This window comes from Syngnathus typhle, linkage group LG10 (genome assembly GCF_033458585.1).
Source record: "Syngnathus typhle isolate RoL2023-S1 ecotype Sweden linkage group LG10, RoL_Styp_1.0, whole genome shotgun sequence".
In the NCBI taxonomy this organism is placed as follows: domain Eukaryota; kingdom Metazoa; phylum Chordata; class Actinopteri; order Syngnathiformes; family Syngnathidae; genus Syngnathus; species Syngnathus typhle.
In genome coordinates, this window is record NC_083747.1 from 11890322 (window position 1) to 11910062 (window position 19741).

General features: G+C 46.2%; 2 protein-coding genes across 3 annotated transcripts; both read left to right on the forward strand.

Annotated features, from left to right (window-relative positions):
- The first annotated feature begins 738 nt into the window (after positions 1 to 738).
- Positions 739 to 12613, forward strand: sv2a (synaptic vesicle glycoprotein 2A). Its single transcript, XM_061290209.1, has 12 exons — positions 739 to 1489; positions 3770 to 3950; positions 4030 to 4181; positions 4304 to 4437; positions 4569 to 4658; positions 4897 to 5004; positions 5193 to 5281; positions 5361 to 5525; positions 5605 to 5738; positions 8232 to 8438; positions 8699 to 8858; positions 9045 to 12613. The coding sequence occupies exons 1-12, from the start codon at positions 877 to 879 to the stop codon at positions 9226 to 9228; spliced, it is 2217 nt and encodes a 738-aa protein (XP_061146193.1). The 5' UTR covers positions 739 to 876; the 3' UTR covers positions 9229 to 12613.
- A 305-nt stretch (positions 12614 to 12918) lies between these two features.
- Positions 12919 to 14517, forward strand: bola1 (bolA family member 1). Of its 2 annotated transcripts, none has more exons than XM_061288954.1 (2): positions 12919 to 12963; positions 14042 to 14517. In XM_061288954.1, the coding sequence occupies exon 2, from the start codon at positions 14059 to 14061 to the stop codon at positions 14416 to 14418; it is 360 nt and encodes a 119-aa protein (XP_061144938.1). In that variant the 5' UTR covers positions 12919 to 12963; positions 14042 to 14058; the 3' UTR covers positions 14419 to 14517. The 2 variants fall into 2 exon arrangements, with proteins under 2 accessions (XP_061144938.1, XP_061144937.1); XM_061288953.1 differs by having other exon boundaries at positions 12921 to 12963; positions 13951 to 14517.
- The last annotated feature ends 5224 nt before the right edge of the window (positions 14518 to 19741 follow it).

The window sequence follows — 19741 nt, forward strand, 5'->3', positions numbered from 1 at the left end:
TCCTACGTTTGAAACTCTATTCTTAAAAATGCTTTTACTGCTCCCAGATGAAGATTACTGTGGAACTAATTCTGTCCTACAGCGCCCTCTGCTGTCAACTGCAATTGATGTCAAAGTGACCTCGGGCTCGCATGGCCCACGTCACGGTTGTCCTGTTTGCCGCGTTTGGTCTCATGCCCACTTTTGACGTCAATTTCAGTCGACAGCCGTGGCAAAATGGCTGCCGCCTGAGATGCATGCTTAAGTCTGATTTCACATTCAGCACAAACCATCTTTTTGACACAACGAGCTGAAAGGAGGCAGGAGGAATGTTTTTTGTGGTCGCTATAGTAACAAGGAGGCAAGCGCTAATATCATTCCAGCGCCACACAAAGGCATCATAATTGCAAATAAGCAATGTGCTCAAATGTCGTCTTGGGAAGATGACATTTGTCTTGTAAATATTCTACTTGGAGTTCGCAGAGAAGCTGATGCACTCCACACGCTCACCAAATGTCAGCACAAAGTGCCGCTAGCTAATTGATGTAACTCTTGAGCTCAGCGCTAACCTGGCTATGCTAATGAAATTGGTTGGCGCCCAACGCCTCCCCAGACTGACATGATACCATCTCAAAGATCCACGTTGATCTTTTCAAACCCAAACATGGCTTTAAACTCTAATTTGAAATCCCAATCCAGGCTTGAAACTCAAATTTGAAATCCTTCCTGCTGTCTGTTCAGGGTCGGGCGTGCAGGAACAGGAGTGAGCTTGCAGCCGCAGCGTATCGGGAGTCGCGGGCATTGCCTTCAGAAGTCCACATCACCCCCCCCCCATGCGCTCGGACCGCTCCCGATTCCCAACGCAGCAGTAACCAGCCAGCAGCTCCGCATCCCAAGATGGACGACGATGGCAGTTACCGGGACAACCGCTCCGACTTCATTCGCGGCGCCAAGGACATTGCCAAGGTGGCTAAGAAGCAGGTGGGCAAGAAAATGGGGCGCGGTGTGGACAAGATGGCCGACGAGTACACCCGCCGCTCCTACAAGCGTTTCGAAGAGGAAGACGACGACGACTACGCCGGTGTGACGGGCAGCGAAGACGGTGGCGGCGGAGGCTACTACCGCAACGACAGCCGTGCCAACGACGACGACGCCCACAGCGACTCCACCGAGGGCCACGACGAGGACGACGAAATCTACGAGGGCGAGTACCAGGGCATTCCGCGGGGAGACACGGGCAAGGCGGACGGCGCGGTGGCGCAGGCGCAGGCACAACACTTCCGGGACCTGTCAGCGTACGAAGGCGAGCGCAGGAAGGACCAGGAGGAGCTGGCGCAGCAGTACGAGAGCATCCTGCAAGAGTGCGGTCACGGAAAGTTCCAGTGGACGCTCTACTTCGTGCTGGGTTTGGCGCTCATGGCTGACGGCGTGGAAATCTTCGTGGTGGGGTTCGTGCTGCCCTTTGCCGAGAAGGACATGTGCCTGTCAGAGCCCAACAAGGGCATGCTGGGTAAGAAAGAGTTTGTCTCACTTTACCTCCGCCAAGGCATTTTTCCATCGCCAGAGGATTATTTCTTGAGGACACTTTGACTTGGATGTTCCCAGTTCTTGTTCCGATACATCTTAACTTGATTTGTCGCCCTAACACCTAAGGATACTTCCAACTCTAATTTTAACCCATAATCCCAAATACGTAAACATCTAAAACATAAAACATAATCCCAACCACTGACTTCACCCCAACCTCATCCTAAACCAAACCCCAAACGCTCACACTTGACCCCTCAAATGTGAACGTCGCAACCTCTTCTGCAACCTCAACAGTCAAAACAGTCACCTTCAATCCCAAACCCTGTAGATGTAGTCTAGAATCCGACGTATTGTGCTGTACAAGTCCCACTAATAGAAACAAAGAGCAGTCTTGACATGACCACCTCCCATCTTGCACACTGCCACACACAGGCACACGTATTGACTAGCTGTCAACAGTCTCTCCCGCATGAGCTCAAAAGGCTGAGCAAGTGTTAGCCGGTTTTCACGGCTTTCAAGTGTCCAATTGCACTTTTCAACTCCTCCACTGACCAAATGGGTTTGTTTGATTGTCAAGACACCCTGCTGATTATAGCAATGTCACTCCTCACTCTCTGTGCATCTATGCTGGTGTTTCCAGGGCGATGGCCACGCATGTTAGCATAGTAGCCTATGTGCGTGTAGGCCTGGAGGGGCGTGTGTGACTCACACGCTTCACGGCAGAGAAACTGTGACCAGACGTAGCCGCAATGCAGCAACATGCTGACCAGATCCACACTGTTGGTCAAGATGAGGATGGGTTTGAGTTGAGGTGGGAAAACTGACTTTGCATGATGGGGTTCAGGGCCATTAAAATCTATCAATAATCATCAGGATTCACATTCCTTGGGGGTTCAAAGGAAAACATAATCATCTCCGACAGCACCCGGACAAACTTATAGTTGCTGTCACGCTGCTGAAGAAACAAATCAAATACAGTCAAACCTCGGTTTTCGACCACAATCCGTTCCAGAAGGCGGTTCGAGAAGTGAATCAGTCGAATTCCGAATCTACTTTTCCCATTACAAATAATGGAAAAAAAAAAATCTGTTCCAAGACTAAAAAAACCCCGCCTTTTTTAAAAAAAAGTTCATTTGCGCATTTTTGTCCGATCGCGCAACTGCAGCGCACCGCCGAACGCGCAACCGTAGCGCGCCGCCGACCGCGCAACTGCACCGCGCTGGCCGCATTATTGTGACAGAGCCGTCGCTGAAATTTAGAGAATATTTTTAAAGTGCTGATGTACTTTAAATCAGGGAGTTTAATTTGGTCTGATCGCGCAACCGGGAGCGGATGGACACTTTGTAGCGGTCCGACGGCACTTTGTGCCTGTTCCACGCGCTCCTTGGACTACCGGGAGGCCGCCGAAAAAAGCACCAGGAGAGCGGATGGACACTTTTTAGGCTCCGCAGCGCGCCGAGCGTTCACTGTCGCATTGCTTTAAGAGCGTCTTTGTGTTTTAGGGTGGCTTTACTGCTCCCACTTGCTTTCTTTGGAGGCATGATTGGGGGTGAATACAATCCTCAAAGTAATGAAAATACAATAACGAACGGAGTCAGTCGGCATCCGGGCCGCGCGGTCGGGTTTTCTCGGGTCCTCATGGCTCATCTCGCGGGGTTCGACCTCCGAATTTTGTTCGACAACCGAAGCGAAATAATCTCGATTTTTTTGTTCGAATTCCGATTTGTTTGAGAACCGGGACGTTCGAAAACCGAGGTTTGACTGAAGTCAAGAAAAGCGACGGTGACGGTGGTATGATGTTGGGGGGGGGCAAGGGATGGAGGGAGGGGGGTTCAGAGCAGCTGAGCATCTCTGTGGGCTTGGAGAGGAAGCTGGGGGAGGGGGAAAAGAGATAAAGGGGACAACGATGGAAAGTCTGTGACGATGCTGAAAAGCTCCAGGGTGTGTGCGTCTCTCACTGAAGGCTTGTGTGTCATGCACACGAGGGAGGAGGGTGGGGGTGAGAAGTGTGTGTGACTATAAATAGTAATGGAGTGTTCCCTCTCTCCTGGGCTCAGGATCTTTGGCTTGTGAAGGTGGCTCGGCCATCATGAGTATGCCGGGCCTCGGCAAGGGCGACTCAAAGAAATTCCTTCTTCTAATTAGGGCTCATTTGCCTCAAGTTTTTCAAAATCCCGGCATTTGTCCGAAATGAAATGACCACCAAATTGTGTCTTGATCGATGAACCTCGTGATTCGCATTCTCTTGTCATGACTTCAGGCCTGATCGTATATCTTGGGATGATGGTGGGTGCGTTCGTGTGGGGCGGCCTGGCCGACCGCATCGGGCGGCGACAGACGCTACTCATCTCGCTGTCCATCAACAGCGTATTCGCCTTCTTCTCGTCCTTCGTGCAAGGCTACAGTTCTTTCCTCTTCTGCCGCCTGGCCTCCGGAGTCGGGTGAGGAAACGACTGGGGAGAGGCGAGCCCTGTTCACCTGACCTGCCCTCTAAAGTTCTTGTTCTTGCTTCCGCGCCAGCATCGGTGGCTCCATCCCCATCGTGTTTTCCTACTACTCTGAGTTCTTGGCACAGGAAAAGCGAGGGGAGCACCTCAGCTGGCTTTGCATGTTCTGGATGATCGGTGGCATCTACGCCTCGGCCATGGCCTGGGCCATCATCCCGCACTATGGTGAGATTTCTATCTGGCAACGTTTGGAAGTGTTACTCTTTGAACTCTAATTCCAGATTGGTCTCTTGATTTCTGGTCAATCGTTAAGAGATAACGTGCATGTTTGCTCCCGTCAACTTCAGGCTGGAGCTTCCAGATGGGCTCGGCTTACCAGTTCCACAGTTGGCGCGTCTTTGTGCTGGTGTGCGCCTTCCCCTCAGTGGCGGCCATCTCGGCCCTCACCATCATGCCCGAGAGCCCGCGCTTCTACCTGGAGGTCAGTCCAACTCTTCGAGTCACACTACTCACCACTTGGCTCCCTCCGACAAACGGTCAAATATTTATTTTTGGCTTCACTGTGGCATGGCTGTTATGTTTGAGATGACAAATTGTTTCCTGTGCTTGCAGAACGGGAAACACGACGAGGCCTGGATGATTCTGAAGCAGGTGCACGACACCAACATGAGAGCCAAAGGATATCCAGAGAGGGTCTTCTCCGTAAGTCACGCAGATTCCAAACCATGCCTACAGTACTCTCAAACACGGCAGAACATTTCCAAGAACGTGTTGTTTGAAGTGTCCTATTGTCGAACAGTTGGTTGGTGTCCCTAGGAGCAACCGAGTATAATTGAAGCAGCGAAGGTACCCCTTGGTACCTCTTTGGGAGTAGCGTGTATTGCAATCCAAACTTTTGTCAATCTTCATCGGGGTGAACTGAATTAAACTGACCTGTCAGGTGACGACCATCAAAACGGTGAAGCAGATGGACGAGTTGGTGAACTTGGGAGACGGCGCCGCCTGGCACCAGAAATGGAGGATCAAGCTCACCTCGCTTTTCCATCAGGTACAGGAACATGAATTCAGGAATCTGTTTGCTCGCCTGGGGGTTTAGGAACAGAAAAGATTTGCTGTGAAACAGCCATTTTGGGACAGTTCCAGGGCTTGATGACCTTCTACGAGGGAATGAGCCACAATCAGAAACCAGTGTCTATAACAGATGGATGTTGATATCCTCTGTCTCTGTTCTCTCAGGTGTGGAGTAATTTCCTGACGATATTCTCCCCCGAGTACCGCCGCACCACGTACATGATGATGGCCGTCTGGTTCTCCATGTCCTTTAGGTAATCTCCAGGAACATATTGTATGAATGAATTCGGTTTTTGAGACATTTTAACAGAGCGTCCCGTTTTGCCGGCGCAGCTACTACGGGCTGACCGTGTGGTTCCCCGACATGATCAAGTACCTTCAGAAGCAAGAGTACGCCTCACGCACAAAAGTCTTTGTCAAGGAGAAGGTTGAGCACGTTACCTTCAACTTCACCCTGGAGAACCAGGTGCATCGCCAGGGGCAGTACTTCAATGACAAGTGAGTCAACGACCGCGAAGCCCGAGTTCCGTCGGAAAGACACGGGTGAATAAACTCTGCCGGCTCAACTACTTTCCAGGTTCATGAACCTGAAAATGAGGTCCATGGTGTTTGAGGACTCGTTGTTTGAGGAGTGCTACTTTGAGGACATCACCTCCAGTAACACCTTCTTCAAGAACTGCACTTTTATTGCCACACTCTTCTACAACACAGGTAAGGCAAGCGTGGCTACATTAAGTAACCCGGGTCCATTTTCAAGGGGGTCTGCCATCCAGATCAGGATTTACCCACGGGGCCAACAAGTTTTGCTTTTGAGATCATGGGTGGGCAATTGCGGACCTTGAGGGCCAGTATGCCAGATGTTTTCCATGTCTCCATGATGCAATGCACATGCTTCAAATGATCATGATTGTTAACCAGCTTCCTGGCTGTTGGAGCTCTGCTGGTCTCAATGAGGGCTCAGCTGACCATCACAATTGGTGACATCACAATTGGTGACATCACAGCGCCACTCTCTGATGTCATAGCAGAGCTTTCGTGTTGCGACTGGCCAAAGTTGCCAAAGGTGTCTGAGGTGACAGTCACCAAAATTCTTGTTGATTGGAAAAGTTTGAGATGTTGCACTGGACTGGAGAACACAAGAACTGGACTGCACAATGCCAGTGTTGATCTTGGGTGTCCTGGTCGGGTCTGTGGTGACCAAAGCTGCTGGTCAATATCTGGGCTCCCCTGCGTCTAAGGACTACTTATCATTATTGGAGACACTATTCGAGATTCCCTGCGAAGGGAAACTCCTGCTTCCGCAAGACAATCAGCAGGATTCCCTAGACCCGTTCTTGTCCGTGGCCCACCCCGCTGACCCAGATTGTGACACAAAGAAGCTTTTACGCGTTGTTTACCCCGATGAATCGCGGGCACCCGACTGGGATGAGGAGATATTTTGGGGTAAAAGGTTTTTTCCTGAACCCCGCGTGCCATTGACAGTTATAAGGAAAGCTCTGTTGACTGCCAGAACTGTTCTTTCTCCTACTGCCAAAACCGCTTTGAGGAATGCTGCCCTGTATTACAACCGCCTGAAGACATCAGGTCCCTACATCCATCTCAACAACTGGTTCACAAGGTTCTCGACGCCTCCTCGGATTGTCTTCCTTTGCGCCTCTGCCCTGGTTTCAGTTCAGCTTCAGGGAGCTCTGCGGCTTTTCCACAGCTTGCAGGTGCAAATGGTTTTGTTGGAGCACAAACAGAAACTGATTCCTGTTTTGTTCTGTCTATCCTCGATCTTGTTTCCTCTGGTCTACGGTTTGCTTCCTCAATAGAAGCGAAGCCCCCCAAAGTCAACCTTGCACCCACCAGTCTTGTTTTACGCTGGGTTCTATCGATTTAATGACGACTACTGAATCTTGCACCACATAAAACCAAACCAGAATGCCCGTGTGGGTTCTGGCTTCTCGCCTGGATACTGTGCTCTCCAAAGCTACTGTCCACCGCTTCAGCTCGGATGTGGCAAAGAGAAGTCCCTTTTTACAGAACCGTGAAACATGATTCCAAGCCAAGCTCCAGAATCGGAATGATATATTGTCTCAGGGTTGACGTAACTTTGGGTTCTGAGGTCACCAATAGAACTACTCACTTCATCTCAGACAGTACAAGGTAGTCCTCCTTCAGAGACCTTTGAAACACCATTCCAAGCCAATCTTCTCCGGGGATCAAGTGACCGGCTACAAGACACCAGAATGCCAATCTGATGTGCCAAACGATCTGAGAAAACTTTCCAAATGAACGAGACACCACAATGACACCTTTTTGATTCTTTGTGGGTCCTGGCTGCGTCATCACGTTCCTTTTTTGAGACCTGTGGAACATGATTCCAAGCCAACCTTCACCAGAAACAGATTGGTACTGATCAATCCATTCACCCAGTCTACAGATTGGTACCGATCAAGCCATTCACCCAGACTTGAGACTCTAGAATGGCAGTCTTGAAACTGCTCAGAAGTGGAAAGGTCCACTCTTCCGCCACATCCTTTTTAGCCTGAAATGCTCTTTGAATTTCATCCATCCATCCATTTTCTGTACCGCTTTATCCCCACAGGGGTTGCGGGCCTGCCGGAGCCTATCCCAGCTGTCATCGGGCAGTAGGCGGGGGGCACTCTGAACACAGAGACGAACAACCATCCGCACACGCACTCACACCTAGGGGCAATTTGGAGCGCTCAATCGGCCTACCAAGCATGTTCTTGGGGATGTGGGAGGAAACCGGAGTGCCCGGAGAAAACCCACGCGGACATGGGGAGAACATGCGAACTCCACACAGGGAGGGCCGGAGGTGGAATCGAACCCGCACCCTCCTTACTGTGAGGCGGACGTGCTAGAAAGTGCTCCACCGAACCGCCGTCTTTGAATTTGTCCCTGTTTTCAGTTTAACAGCTTAAATGTTTTATGCTAACATTTAGACGGTAGTTGTGTCCAGTTTCCTGTTATTGACAAAATGTTTGCTTTAAATTTGAGAATAAAGATTTTTGTTTCTTTGACTCATCAATTTAAATTCTTTCCGCTACCTCACCACCCAAATTTTGATTTTTAATAATATTCCAACGTTTTGACTCGACTAATATGCTCCTTTTGGGAATGATCACTGATGAATTCATTGTCCATCTGGTCTAACACTTTTCTGGTAATTGTGGTCCCCACCCTGCCCCCCCAAAGACCTGTTCAAGTATAGGTTGGTCAACAGTCGGCTGATCAACAGCACCTTCCTGCACAACAAGGAGGGTTGCCTATTGAGCGACGTGAGCGACGAGAACAACGCCTACATGGTCTACTTTGTCAGCTTCCTGGGTACCTTGGCCGTGTTGCCGGGCAACATCGTGTCGGCTCTGCTGATGGACAAGATCGGCCGGCTCAGGATGCTCGGTAAACACGTTGTGTGCCGTGACCGCTCGTGTGTTTGCTACCTGGGCCTCATTTTCTCTATTTAATCCATTTGTTAATCCTGCCACTATCAAATCACAGCGACTGTCATGACGACATATAATGACTAAAAAGCAATCAGACAAAAACAAATCTGACACTAACACGCACATTTCACACAGCCGAGTGAAAAGAACAGACGAGGGTGTCAATTAATATACGTGTCATGGAATAACAAGCTTTTGACTTTTTTGCGTCTCCAGCGGGCTCCAGTGTGATTTCCTGCATCAGCTGCTTCTTCCTGTCATTCGGCAACAGCGAGTCGGCCATGATCGCGCTGCTCTGCCTGTTTGGCGGCATCAGCATCGCCTCCTGGAACGCCCTGGATGTCCTGACCGTCGAGCTCTATCCATCCGACAAGAGGTACGCAAATGCCGATTGGCCACTTTAGATGGGATGCAGATAGTTGGATGGATAGCGAGAATGGATGGATAGATTGAAGGATGATAGACTCGCAGACAGATGATGGCTAGATAGACTAATCGGACAGATAGATGGACTTCTGGACAGATACACAGAAATGAATGGTTGTTCAACTTTCCCTTTCAGGACCACGGCGTTCGGCTTCCTCAACGCGCTGTGCAAGCTGGCGGCCGTGCTGGGCATCAGCATCTTCACGTCCTTCGTGGGCATCACCAAGGCCGTGCCCATCCTCTTCGCCTCGGGGGCGCTGGCGGCCGGCAGCTTTGTGGCCCTCAAACTACCCGAGACCAGGGGTCAGGTGCTGCAATAATAAACGGCCGCAGGCGAGCTTACGCAGGTGAGATCGGAGCTTTGCTTTGAATGGAATCATGACGCAATTCGGAGAGCCCCCAAAATGTGGTAGAAGTCGGGGGTCGAGCAACTAGATGGCAAGCCACAAAAAAATCTAATAGGCCATCCACTCAAACACAAATCTTTGCATTTGAGGCGTTCATTTTGTTGACTGTGAAGCATTTTTTGTTGTGGTGGGCACAAACGAAGCCCTGCCTCCCCCTGTGCCCTTTAAAACATGAATTACACTCCATAACGTCACTCGGCGAAAGTCATCAAGTGTTCATTTGAAGCACAAGCGTAGCGTGAGTGTGTACGTGCTCTCGTATTGTAAATGCCCTTGTAAAGAAATGCCTTTTTAGTCGCTCTCCTGGCCCCGCCCACCGCCACCTTGTGTAATGCATGTCCAAGTGTACGTAGGTACATGTATGTAAATATGCGTATGTACACGTATGATGACTGGGAACTCCAAAAGCATGCACAGTAGAGATATGAGGCCAGGCCCTTTTCATAATGCCGCTTTTCCACTGTCAGGTACCCACTCGCTTTGCCCATCTTACGTCATTCTGCGAAAAGAATGCAACACTGAACGTGTTGTCATCCAAGAGGGGACTGAGGGCGGCAAAATGGAGAATGTGCACTGCTAAAGCTATGCTAACATTAGCATCTGTTTATTCTTCTCCTCAGCCCAAGAAATAGTCCTTGATACGTCGACGGTGTGGTGCTCCAGTGGAAAAGGGGCATTATCATTGGTGTCTGAATGGTTGTAACACAAACTACTTGTACAAATGTGTAAGACATGACAGAGACGCCTAATATAGGAAATTATATTCATAACAACTATAATGGTAACCACCTGTGTGAGGTGAATGTTAGCGTGATTGTCGTGCAATATGGAATCCTTCAGTGCAATATCCCCCATCACAATTTTAATTACTGATTATTATTTTTTTACCCCTTGGCAAAATGATTGCCCTGAACTAGACATGGGCTTGACAAATAGGTGGCGCTAATCATGAGTATAAATGAGATTCACTGCCAAGGGCTGAGAGTGTAACAGCACAGGGTCGATTCAACAACAACACAGCAACCGTAGTTCACATTGTTTCTGTCCAAACTGCCATTTTATAGGATAGCAGCCATATAGATAGAACTTTATGTACGGGGCAGCCGCAATTCCATTTTGAAAACATTATGTCAACTTCCCTATCTCAAAATGGATTCAATTCATTTACTTCCAAATTCTGCACACAGAAAGACATTATGGCTACAAAGTCTTGCTTATTCAAAGGTTTTTTTGTCATCAACATAGCTGATTGGTCCTTTTCAGTTCCTGGAACATCAGGTGCGAAGTACTCAAAGGTTCCTGGAACTTCAGCTTCAGATTGCTTGTTTTTTTTTATTTATTTAGTTTTGCGGCAAAAAATAAACACCCTGTAATTGAGTAGAATTTCTGTAAATGTATTAAAAACTATAAAATCACTTTAGTCAAAATTGGAACTGTGACAAAAATATTTTCCATTTTGATATTTATTTATGTATTCTTTTTGTGTGTAAATATTTCCCAAATGTGCATTTTTTGCAAAAATTTCCCAAACTCGCATGATGTCATAATGGAATGTTGGGTGCAGAATTCTGGAAAGAGAAAAATGGATTGAGTCCATTTTGGAATAAGGAGTGCGAACACATGGCGGCTGCTTTTTAAATAAAGTTTGAATTGAGCCAGAAAGACAGTTCGTTGCACTAAACGCACGCGCGCACACGTCGTACACGCACATGCTGGGGAAGCCGCCCAAATAAGAGCACAAATTCTACCCAACCAGACAATTGAACAAAGTTATAAAGCAGCTCTTGACTCGCTCATTATTAATTAAAAAAAAATATTGATTTCAGTGTGCCATTTGTCAAGTTAATTATTGCCAAATGTTTTTTACCGCTTGAGTTTTACACATCACACGTGCGCCATCTGTGCTCTAGACATATGAACATATGTACATACAAATGAGGAGCATAATGAAGTGAACTATAGTATTCAGACCTGACTGTTTTGTCCATTTTAGGGTGTATTCAGACCTGACTGTTTGGTCCACTTTAAAAGGACCAGAGTTCGATTCTAATGCTGGTCCGGACCTTTTATGCAGGTGTGAATACACACTCAGTCTGCGCTTGCCGGTCATGTGACCTCGACAAACAGGAATACTTCCAGCCCGTCTGTTTTCACAGATTTGAAATAAAAATAAAACACACGTGAAACAAGGATTTCAAGGTTGTTCAACAATAAAAATGTTGCAGAAAAATAAAAAATAAAGAGATTTTACCACAGCCCTAGAAACCTGTAAAGGAGCGTGGCAGAACCTTTGGACCAATGTATCTAATTGGAACCATTTAGCTCTAGGAACTACAGGTAGCAGGATTTAAAAGTCCCAGAACTTTAGCTTCAGATTGTCCGTGTTACTATAGTTCTGGGTGAGAAAGAGCACCATGTGAGTACTTTTACGTAGTCCAGGAACCAACCAGGACCTTTTTGTTCCAGGAACCACACATACTGTACAGTGTCAAAGGTTCTAAGAAGTTACGCTTCATATTGCTTCTTGTCTATTCAAATGTAGTTGCAGGGTACTAAATAGACCCTGCTAGTGGTTTTATGCTTTCCGGGAACCAAACTGGAGGCTTCTAGTTCCAGGAACAACAGTTACCAAGAATTAAAAATCATTGGAACTTTAGCTTTACTTCTTATCTGTGTGGATTTAAATTTACCTCTTGGGTAAAAAGATGACCCTGCCCATTCTTTCAAAACAACATGTCTGATTGGATCCATTTAGGAACTAGCAGTGCAAGAACTTTAATTTCCTGGTATGTTGGCTATCTAACATATGTTCAGGGTTCATTTTGTACAAAGAATATGTTGCCGTGGCAACAAGGGTCTGGGGCGAGCACAAAAAGCTAACAAAGCAATAAGTTGTCTGTTTTTTTTCCCGTCCGCTAGCATAAAAGAAAAACACTGAAAATTCCTTAAAAGCTTTTTTCGTTTTTCCATTTGTTTACTGTAACAACAAATTGCTCATTTTTGTCGCTGTGTACTGTGCTGTAGGATGTGTAGTTTCATTGTAAGCATAGCCAAATGTGTGTGCAATCATGAATATGAAGGTAACAAAACAAAAACAAAAAGATCTGTAAATTCTGTATGTTGTCTTTGATTTTGCGTGTTTTCTAAAAGAGAACGTAATTTAAGTAAATATGTCAATGTTATGGATCATAGTAAACTCAAGTGAGACTGTGCTTTTGTTTCAAAGCTGTGTGATATTTTTCTGAAATCTCATCATGGGGTTTGCAATCAACCCTTTAAAATCACAATGGAAAAACACACGAAATAAAAGTTAGGATGAAAAGAGCATCTTTGTCCTTCAATTTTCTTTCTTTTTTAATGTTTTCCTGTTATTATACGGATTATTTCATTATTTCACAGTCATTTCTGCCTGGGTCAACACACTCGGGTACGTCACCAAAGAGAAAGCCGTGGAAAGACCGTCTTCACTTGATATTGTTTTTGATTTATTATCACGACTATTTTTACACTTTATTTTGACTTTACTTGACCCATACACCACAGTAACCCCACGCACCTCGGTCACGTGTTGATGAAAACAATATTGACGTCACTTCCGTCGCACCTTTACGTCACAAAAGCGACGGAGATTGCGTCGGTAGCAGCAAGGTAAGTGTGCTAGATTCACTTTTAATGCTTTAATTACATTTCCAAAAACAATATTCGAGTCTCCCGATGAACATTTGGTTAGTTTCACACACACTGGAGCTTTATAGCATCAAATGTTCGAACAACAAACCAGTATGTGATGTTTTTGAGTACCTTAGCAGCTAAGCGAAACAAAATGTATTTGTGCTTGGACTGTGGGTGACTTAAAACGAAATAAAACGAAACAAAAACGGAAGCACAATTATAATTGTTAACGAGTGACTGTCGTTTTCCCAAGCGTCAATTTGAGGCAAGCAGCCCGTTTTGACGCAGGTTCGTGTTTGCAACATTTTCGAAATTACAATGTAATACCTTTAGAATTTAATTGCTTACTTTTATTGTTTTTACTCATGACTTGTGACATCGCAAATTACAAATTTATTCTCACAATAAGAATTTACTTGTTAATAGTAGCAACCTTAAATTTGAAAGTATACCATGTTAAGTAAAGCAATTTATGAATCTGAAAATAATAATTACTTTTCATTTTGAATTCGCTTTAAGACTATTCAAAACCTTGCAAAAAATATTTTCATACATTTTCTGTATTTAATTTATTTGATTATTAAAAATGAAAGCATTCTCTTTCATTGATTGATTTTTTTTTTCATTTCAAATCAATTCTTGTACTATGACTTTTATTGTCCTTGTAATATTTCCACTTTATTCCCATGAAATTGAATTTTTTTGATAAGTAATCTTATTTGATTATTCATGCTGTACAAACTAATCATTTCTAATTTACTGTCATCAAATTTCTACTTTGTTTTTGCTGTAAAATAACATTTCACACAAGTAAAGGAATATAAAAAAGATACAGAAAAATGGTCAAAATGAGTCAATCTAAATGCAAAAACACGCAGCAACAACTACTGTTTATAAATAGAGTGAACTATTACTGAATACATAGTGACTTTGAGAATCGCTGTATGTGTATGAACTACAAAGCCATTAGGTGTTCCCCGTGCGCGTCGTCCAATGTTGCCCGCTGTCCTTCGCTGCTCTCGGTCCACCTGTCTCAGCCACTCCGCCCTCGCAGCCCGCTTGGCCTCCTGCATGGATACCACCCGGCCCGTGGAAGGTGCCATCACCACCAAACTGACAGACGCCTTTCATCCGGATCACCTGGAAGTGCACAACGAAAGCCACATGCATGCTGTGCCCCCTGGCTCGGAATCGCATTTCCGTGTGCTGGTGGTCAGCGGTCGCTTCCAGGGGCTTTCGCTGCTGCAGCGCCACCGTTTGGTCAATGAAACCTTGAAGGCTGAGCTGAGCACTTGTGTTCACGCGCTGGCTATTCAGGCCAAGACGCCCGAGCAGTGGCGCGGAGATCCCAGCCTGGCGAAGAGCCCCCCCTGCTTGGGGGGGTCGCGAGGGGATCGCTCCATGGAGGACAAACTGAAAGCGGGACATTAATGGGGACACTTGCTGACTTGGACCTCCTGGACGCCATATATGTTGACATTCAACAACCTTTATATGCAACCTAATAAACATGTATAATCTCTCAAAAAATGTGTGTGCATCATACTCATTGGAATACATTAGGTTTTAAAAAATATTTTTATATTATATTTATGTATCCGCGTGTATTCAATATTTTTCGGGGTTCTGTTAATCCCCAACAGAGAATAAGGAATTCGATTTGTATATTTATAATTTATTTAAAAAACGTCAGTTTTTGCTTCACCACATGAGGGCAGCGTGTGCACAAATAACGTGTCTTTAAATGGCGAAGTGGAAGAGGAAAACCACAGCAGCGTTTGATATAGTAATACATGCAAACTACATCATCTTGCTCGTTGTATTACACACTGTTATTCGTACATATTTGTTTTGGGTCAATCTTTGGCAAAGGTAGGGTTAAAGTTCAAAATGTGTTGTGCTTGGATTTGTGTGCGACATAAAAGGTCGCGAATGTCGATGAGCAACAGCGTCGCGGTGCGTGAGAACAGGCGGGGATTGTGTTTCTTGCACATGTGCTGACCTGGACAAATGTTGAACGGCTCTGGACACGCAAGTCAAACGGTCAGACCTTCCTTGCAAAAGGCTCGCAACTGCTGTCGCAAACTTGTCCCGACTCTCTCTCGCCAAGGTCCCACTTGACTTGTAATTTACAAGTACAAACGGTTGAATATTGTTTAGATACTTCACTTTTCATATTTTGGGGTGAATTTCAACATTTAGGCCCTACATTTATACATGTATAAATATTTTGCAGAATTTGTTTTAAATAGTTTTTTTGTACTATTTTTTTCTGCCTGACATTTACTTTGTGTGTAATACCGCTACCGGCCACAAGATAGCGACACCTCCTTTTATTTTTATTTTAAAGAAGTATGAAAAGAAGTATTTCAACCAAGGCTAGTTATGTTGAATATTGAATTTGGAATCTTTTGCTGCGCAGGATTTTATGCCTACAGAAAGCGACAACTGTAAGTTCATCCTACAACGTGTGCATTTCTGAGAATGATTATGGCTGTTAAGTGTGAGAAAAAAGATTTGTTGACTAATCACATGTTATTCTCTCCGTTATTATCATCCAGATGCTCAAATGTGCTTGGCTTGTGTTTTACCACTCCTGTTTTTATGCTTGCGCCTGTCTGATTAAAGTGCAGATATGATTGTATCTTAAAATGTAGGCATTATTCCGTGGATCACGTGGCCGAAAATGTAGCCACAAGGTGGCGCAAATTCCCCGCAAAAACTTTAACGTTTCAGCTTCCCGCCTGTAGCGCAGCTGCTTTGTACCGCGTCTATGCTCCAAATCTGCCGGCAGATTTAAGCGTCCATTTCAGGTGGCGTGACGGAGAGATGCTGAGTGGCGTCCTCAAAGGGCCAGCACTGCTCTGCAACTGTTAGACGTCAACGTAGGGCAAGACAGGTTAAAACTGGAATGTAACAAATTGTCAGTGATGCACTTTCACTTTTTGCTTTTGACACAGTGAGACTCGTCATTTAGTCGCAAGTGTGTCCTGCTGAGGAGTTTGACAGAATGTAGTTGAGTGCTCATGCAAAGATAATGATGATGGTGGTTTGGGAGATGACCTTTTTTTTTTAACTCTCCTCCTACGCCACCTTTTTGACACCCTTTTCAAAAGTTGCTCCCGGAAAACGAGAAATGCTAGCTTTCGCACTTGTCGTGGAACACTACACCAAAAATTGCGTTTGATTCAGTCGAGAGTCTATATTCATGCAGTCGTGCTCCATAATTTAAAGCAAGTATGGGCAGAGAAGGTCCCCAACAGTAATATTTGCTGTTCCCACGGAAGTTGTGTGCCTTGTTTGCACACGTTGCTGCAGCATGTTTGTTAAAGTAGCAGGTTTAAATTTAACATAACTTTGATGCCAATTTGCTAGACTGCTAGCCAAATGAGCACTATGCAGTATATGTTAGCGTTAAGCTAGCAACGTTTTCCAGATGGAATGATATGGTTTTGTTAAACACTTTGGTCTTTAGGTAGATCGTCTTTAACTTTTGTGTCACTTTCATCGTAACTTGGAGTGACAAATTGCGTACATTTTTTTGGGGGAGAACTGTCAGCAAGGTCAAGACATTTTATTTCTTCAAAGTCATGTTTTCATATTGCAGATTTCCACCCATCGCGGGTGGGTCAGTAACGCAACCCTGAGATAAACAGGAGCTTTTTGTTTTTAGTATCTGAAATATGAAATGGTTGTCAGGCATTGGCCGTAAACCACGTCAGCGCGCCCCGACCCCGTGTTGACGGATCGGTGTGCGGTCCCAGGTCAGATCTCGCATGGCTGGGAACCTACCTTGCCCATAGCGCGCTTGCGTTGAGTTTGCGTCACCGTCGCGGCCAGGGCGGACCTTGGCGGGCTGCGGTTCCGCGCTCGGGCATGAAGGCGCCCGCCATGGACACTGACTGCTGATTTAGGCCCGGGGTTGACTAATGGGAGCGCCGGGGAGTACAGAACAACAAACGGGGACAGTGGCTCTGGTGGTCCCAGGGGAGCCATAGCCTGCTAAACACGTTTTAGTGCTTTTGCTTGACCACAACCACGCACATTGAACTAAAATCGTATCATCTATTTTCACAACTTGCCCTAAACCAGTTGAGTTGAGCTGGGTGGATGCTAAAAGGCTATTAAAGGTTTTTAATTGTAACCCCAACCCCCATCTAAGCCCACACCTTGACTAATGAAATGAGTGAATAGTCGACTTGAAAAAGAAGGACAAAAGCAGAGATAGAGCAAAGACAATATCTTTGTGTGGGAGAATTAGTTACACTCACTAGTCTAAGTATTCAAAGCCAAAAGAGGAGGCGATGGGGGGGCGGATGGCGGTGATGGGGGGGAGAGGGATTAGGAGTAGAGTCCACACAGGTGGTTTGGGTGGTCGGGGGGTTCACATAACGGCACGTTACCTCGTTTGATGAACACCAGCTGACGAGTCCCCCAGAAAGGGGGGAAGGGCTCAGAGGATTTTTCTTGGCGGAATGAAGCCCACATGGGTCTTGATTAGGCCTCATCTTCCAGGTGTGCCGCACACGCCTGGGAAACGCGGCTCAAAAATGTCAAAACTTAATTTGGGTGCGAATTTGTGAACCCGTTCAAGACCCCTCCCTCAACACCGAGATGTGCCCACCCTTTGCCACCTCTCACCATTTTTGTGACGTTTTGGGCCATGAGCGCCACTTGAAAACAGCCACGGGAGTTTTTCCCTGTGGCATTGGGGGGCGAGGCCTTGGTCATAAACCTCGCTGACATGCATGCGAGGCCTGCGGGACACAAACCAGAGGAGCCTGCATGTCAAGGCAAGATGGCTTGCAGATAACACCTCTCCAAACAACGCAGCAACCTGCTTAAAACCTCCACTTTGAACCCGTGCTGGCGTTGTTGCGGTCGTTGATGTCATTTTTGCAACTGGGTTCTGCGTTGGTCATCTGGGGAACAGTCTCTTCCAGGGCGCAGTTATGTTGCGGCACCATGTATTCCTACTCTGAAGATGCGCCATTGGAAACTCCGTCGGCTGTCAAAGGCCGTAGAATAGGCTCGCAATCTCGCGGTGGAACATGTAAACACGCATTTTGGGATTTGGCTTAGTCGGCGTTTTGCCCAACAACTGTCTGGCTTTGTATCCTTCACTCCACCTCGACACTCAGCATGCCTCACTGCCTGTCCACATCCCTTTGGGGGGGGGGGGGGGGGGGGCGTGTGTGTGAGGGGGGGGGTTCACGCTTGACCTTCCTCTGGCTTGCTTTGTGCGTGCCCGCTGTCACTCCCGCCTTGAGTCTCTTGACCTACTTGGTCATCTCGCAGCAGCGCTCATCATACCAACCTCCGTGTCCACTGTGCTGCGTGCATCCGCATCTGTCTGGCACATCTGTCGCCCCCCCCCCCCCCCACACACACACACACACTCCCACCCCCTCATCCGCAGTCCATCCCAACCTCCCCCCTAACATTCAAAAACACACGGCTCGAGATTTAATCCCCCCCGTGACGATTGTTGCTGTTTATTGAATTCGGTTGCCTTCTGCTTTAATCCAAATCTCCCGAGATGGGCTGTGTGGTTTTGCATCTGCGTGCATGTGTGTGCGCGCACGCTTACATAACAAATTGTTCCTTTGGAAAAACAAAAGCAGGGAGGATGTACTGACAATGAGATCGAAACTCCAATTATGATGACTGTGGCGGTTAAAAAAAAAAGGGGGGCGTGGGCGTTAAGCAGGGATTGGGCAATTTATGGGCTGCCCTTTGTCAAGTGTCTCACCATTGGATGATTGTTGAACTTCAGATCTTCTTCCTAATACTTGACTGGCTGACACTCGTTTGTGCCGTCTTCTTTGACATCACCTTTGACCTTCACCATCATCACAAAGTGGCCGAGATGAACCCGGTATCGCCTCCGGCCGGGCGTCTGACCAACTGTGTTCCTCCGAGTGCCGTAAGTGATGCGCCCTTGACACGGGACGTTGTATCTCAGTCAGATGGCTTTTTACCGGTCGTCATCTTCATATGGCAGTTGTTGAAGTAATTGTTCCTTTCAAAAGATGCCGTTGGTTTGAATGGCTCATGAATTTCCATTTGTCCAATTTGGCGACGACCGGATCCACAAAACTACAGCATATCACGTGAAACAAATCTATAAAATCGGAAGTTATAAAAAAAAAAAAAAAAAGAAAGAACTTGCCATTTTTATTTATATAGGTGTTACATTTATGTCTTCAACACAGTAGCTTGTATTGTGGCCTCAAAATAAATTCACTGTCATACAAAATCTCTATCGATCTATCGTTCTATCGTTCTATCGTTCTATCGTTCTATCGATCTATCGATCTATCGATCTATCGTTCTCTCGTTCTCAGTCTCTTTCTCAGTCTCTTTCTCAGTCTCTTTCTCAGTCTCTTTCTCAGTCTCTTTCTCAGTCTCTTTCTCAGTCTCTTTCTCAGTCTCTTTCTCAGTCTCTTTCTCAGTCTCTTTCTCAGTCTCTTTCTCTCTTTCTCTCTTTCTCAGTCTCTTTCTCAGTCTCTTTCTCAGTCTCTTTCTCAGTCTCTTTCTCAGTCTCTTTCTCAGTCTCTTTCTCAGTCTCTTTCTCAGTCTCTTTCTCAGTCTCTTTCTCTCTTTCTCAGTCTCTTTCTCTCTTTCTCAGTCTCTTTCTCTCTTTCTCAGTCTCTTTCTCTCTCTAATATCACAGGTGTCCTATTTTAATGATGCTTTTACATTTGACTTCAGTCTGCCTCTGCTCATATAATGTCAAGCATTCATAAAAAGC

Excerpts from the sequence above, each read along its gene's own strand:
- bola1 (XM_061288953.1), top strand. The coding sequence starts at position 13,981 with ATGTTGCCCGCTGTCCTTCGCTGCTCTCGGTCCACCTGTCTCAGCCAC.
- sv2a (XM_061290209.1), top strand. The coding sequence starts at position 877 with ATGGACGACGATGGCAGTTACCGGGACAACCGCTCCGACTTCATTCGC. Across the intron at positions 4,182-4,303 it reads GGCCATCATCCCGCACTATG|GCTGGAGCTTCCAGATGGGC; the intron begins GTGAGATTTCTA and ends CGTCAACTTCAG. Across the intron at positions 8,859-9,044 it reads CTCTATCCATCCGACAAGAG|GACCACGGCGTTCGGCTTCC; the intron begins GTACGCAAATGC and ends TTTCCCTTTCAG.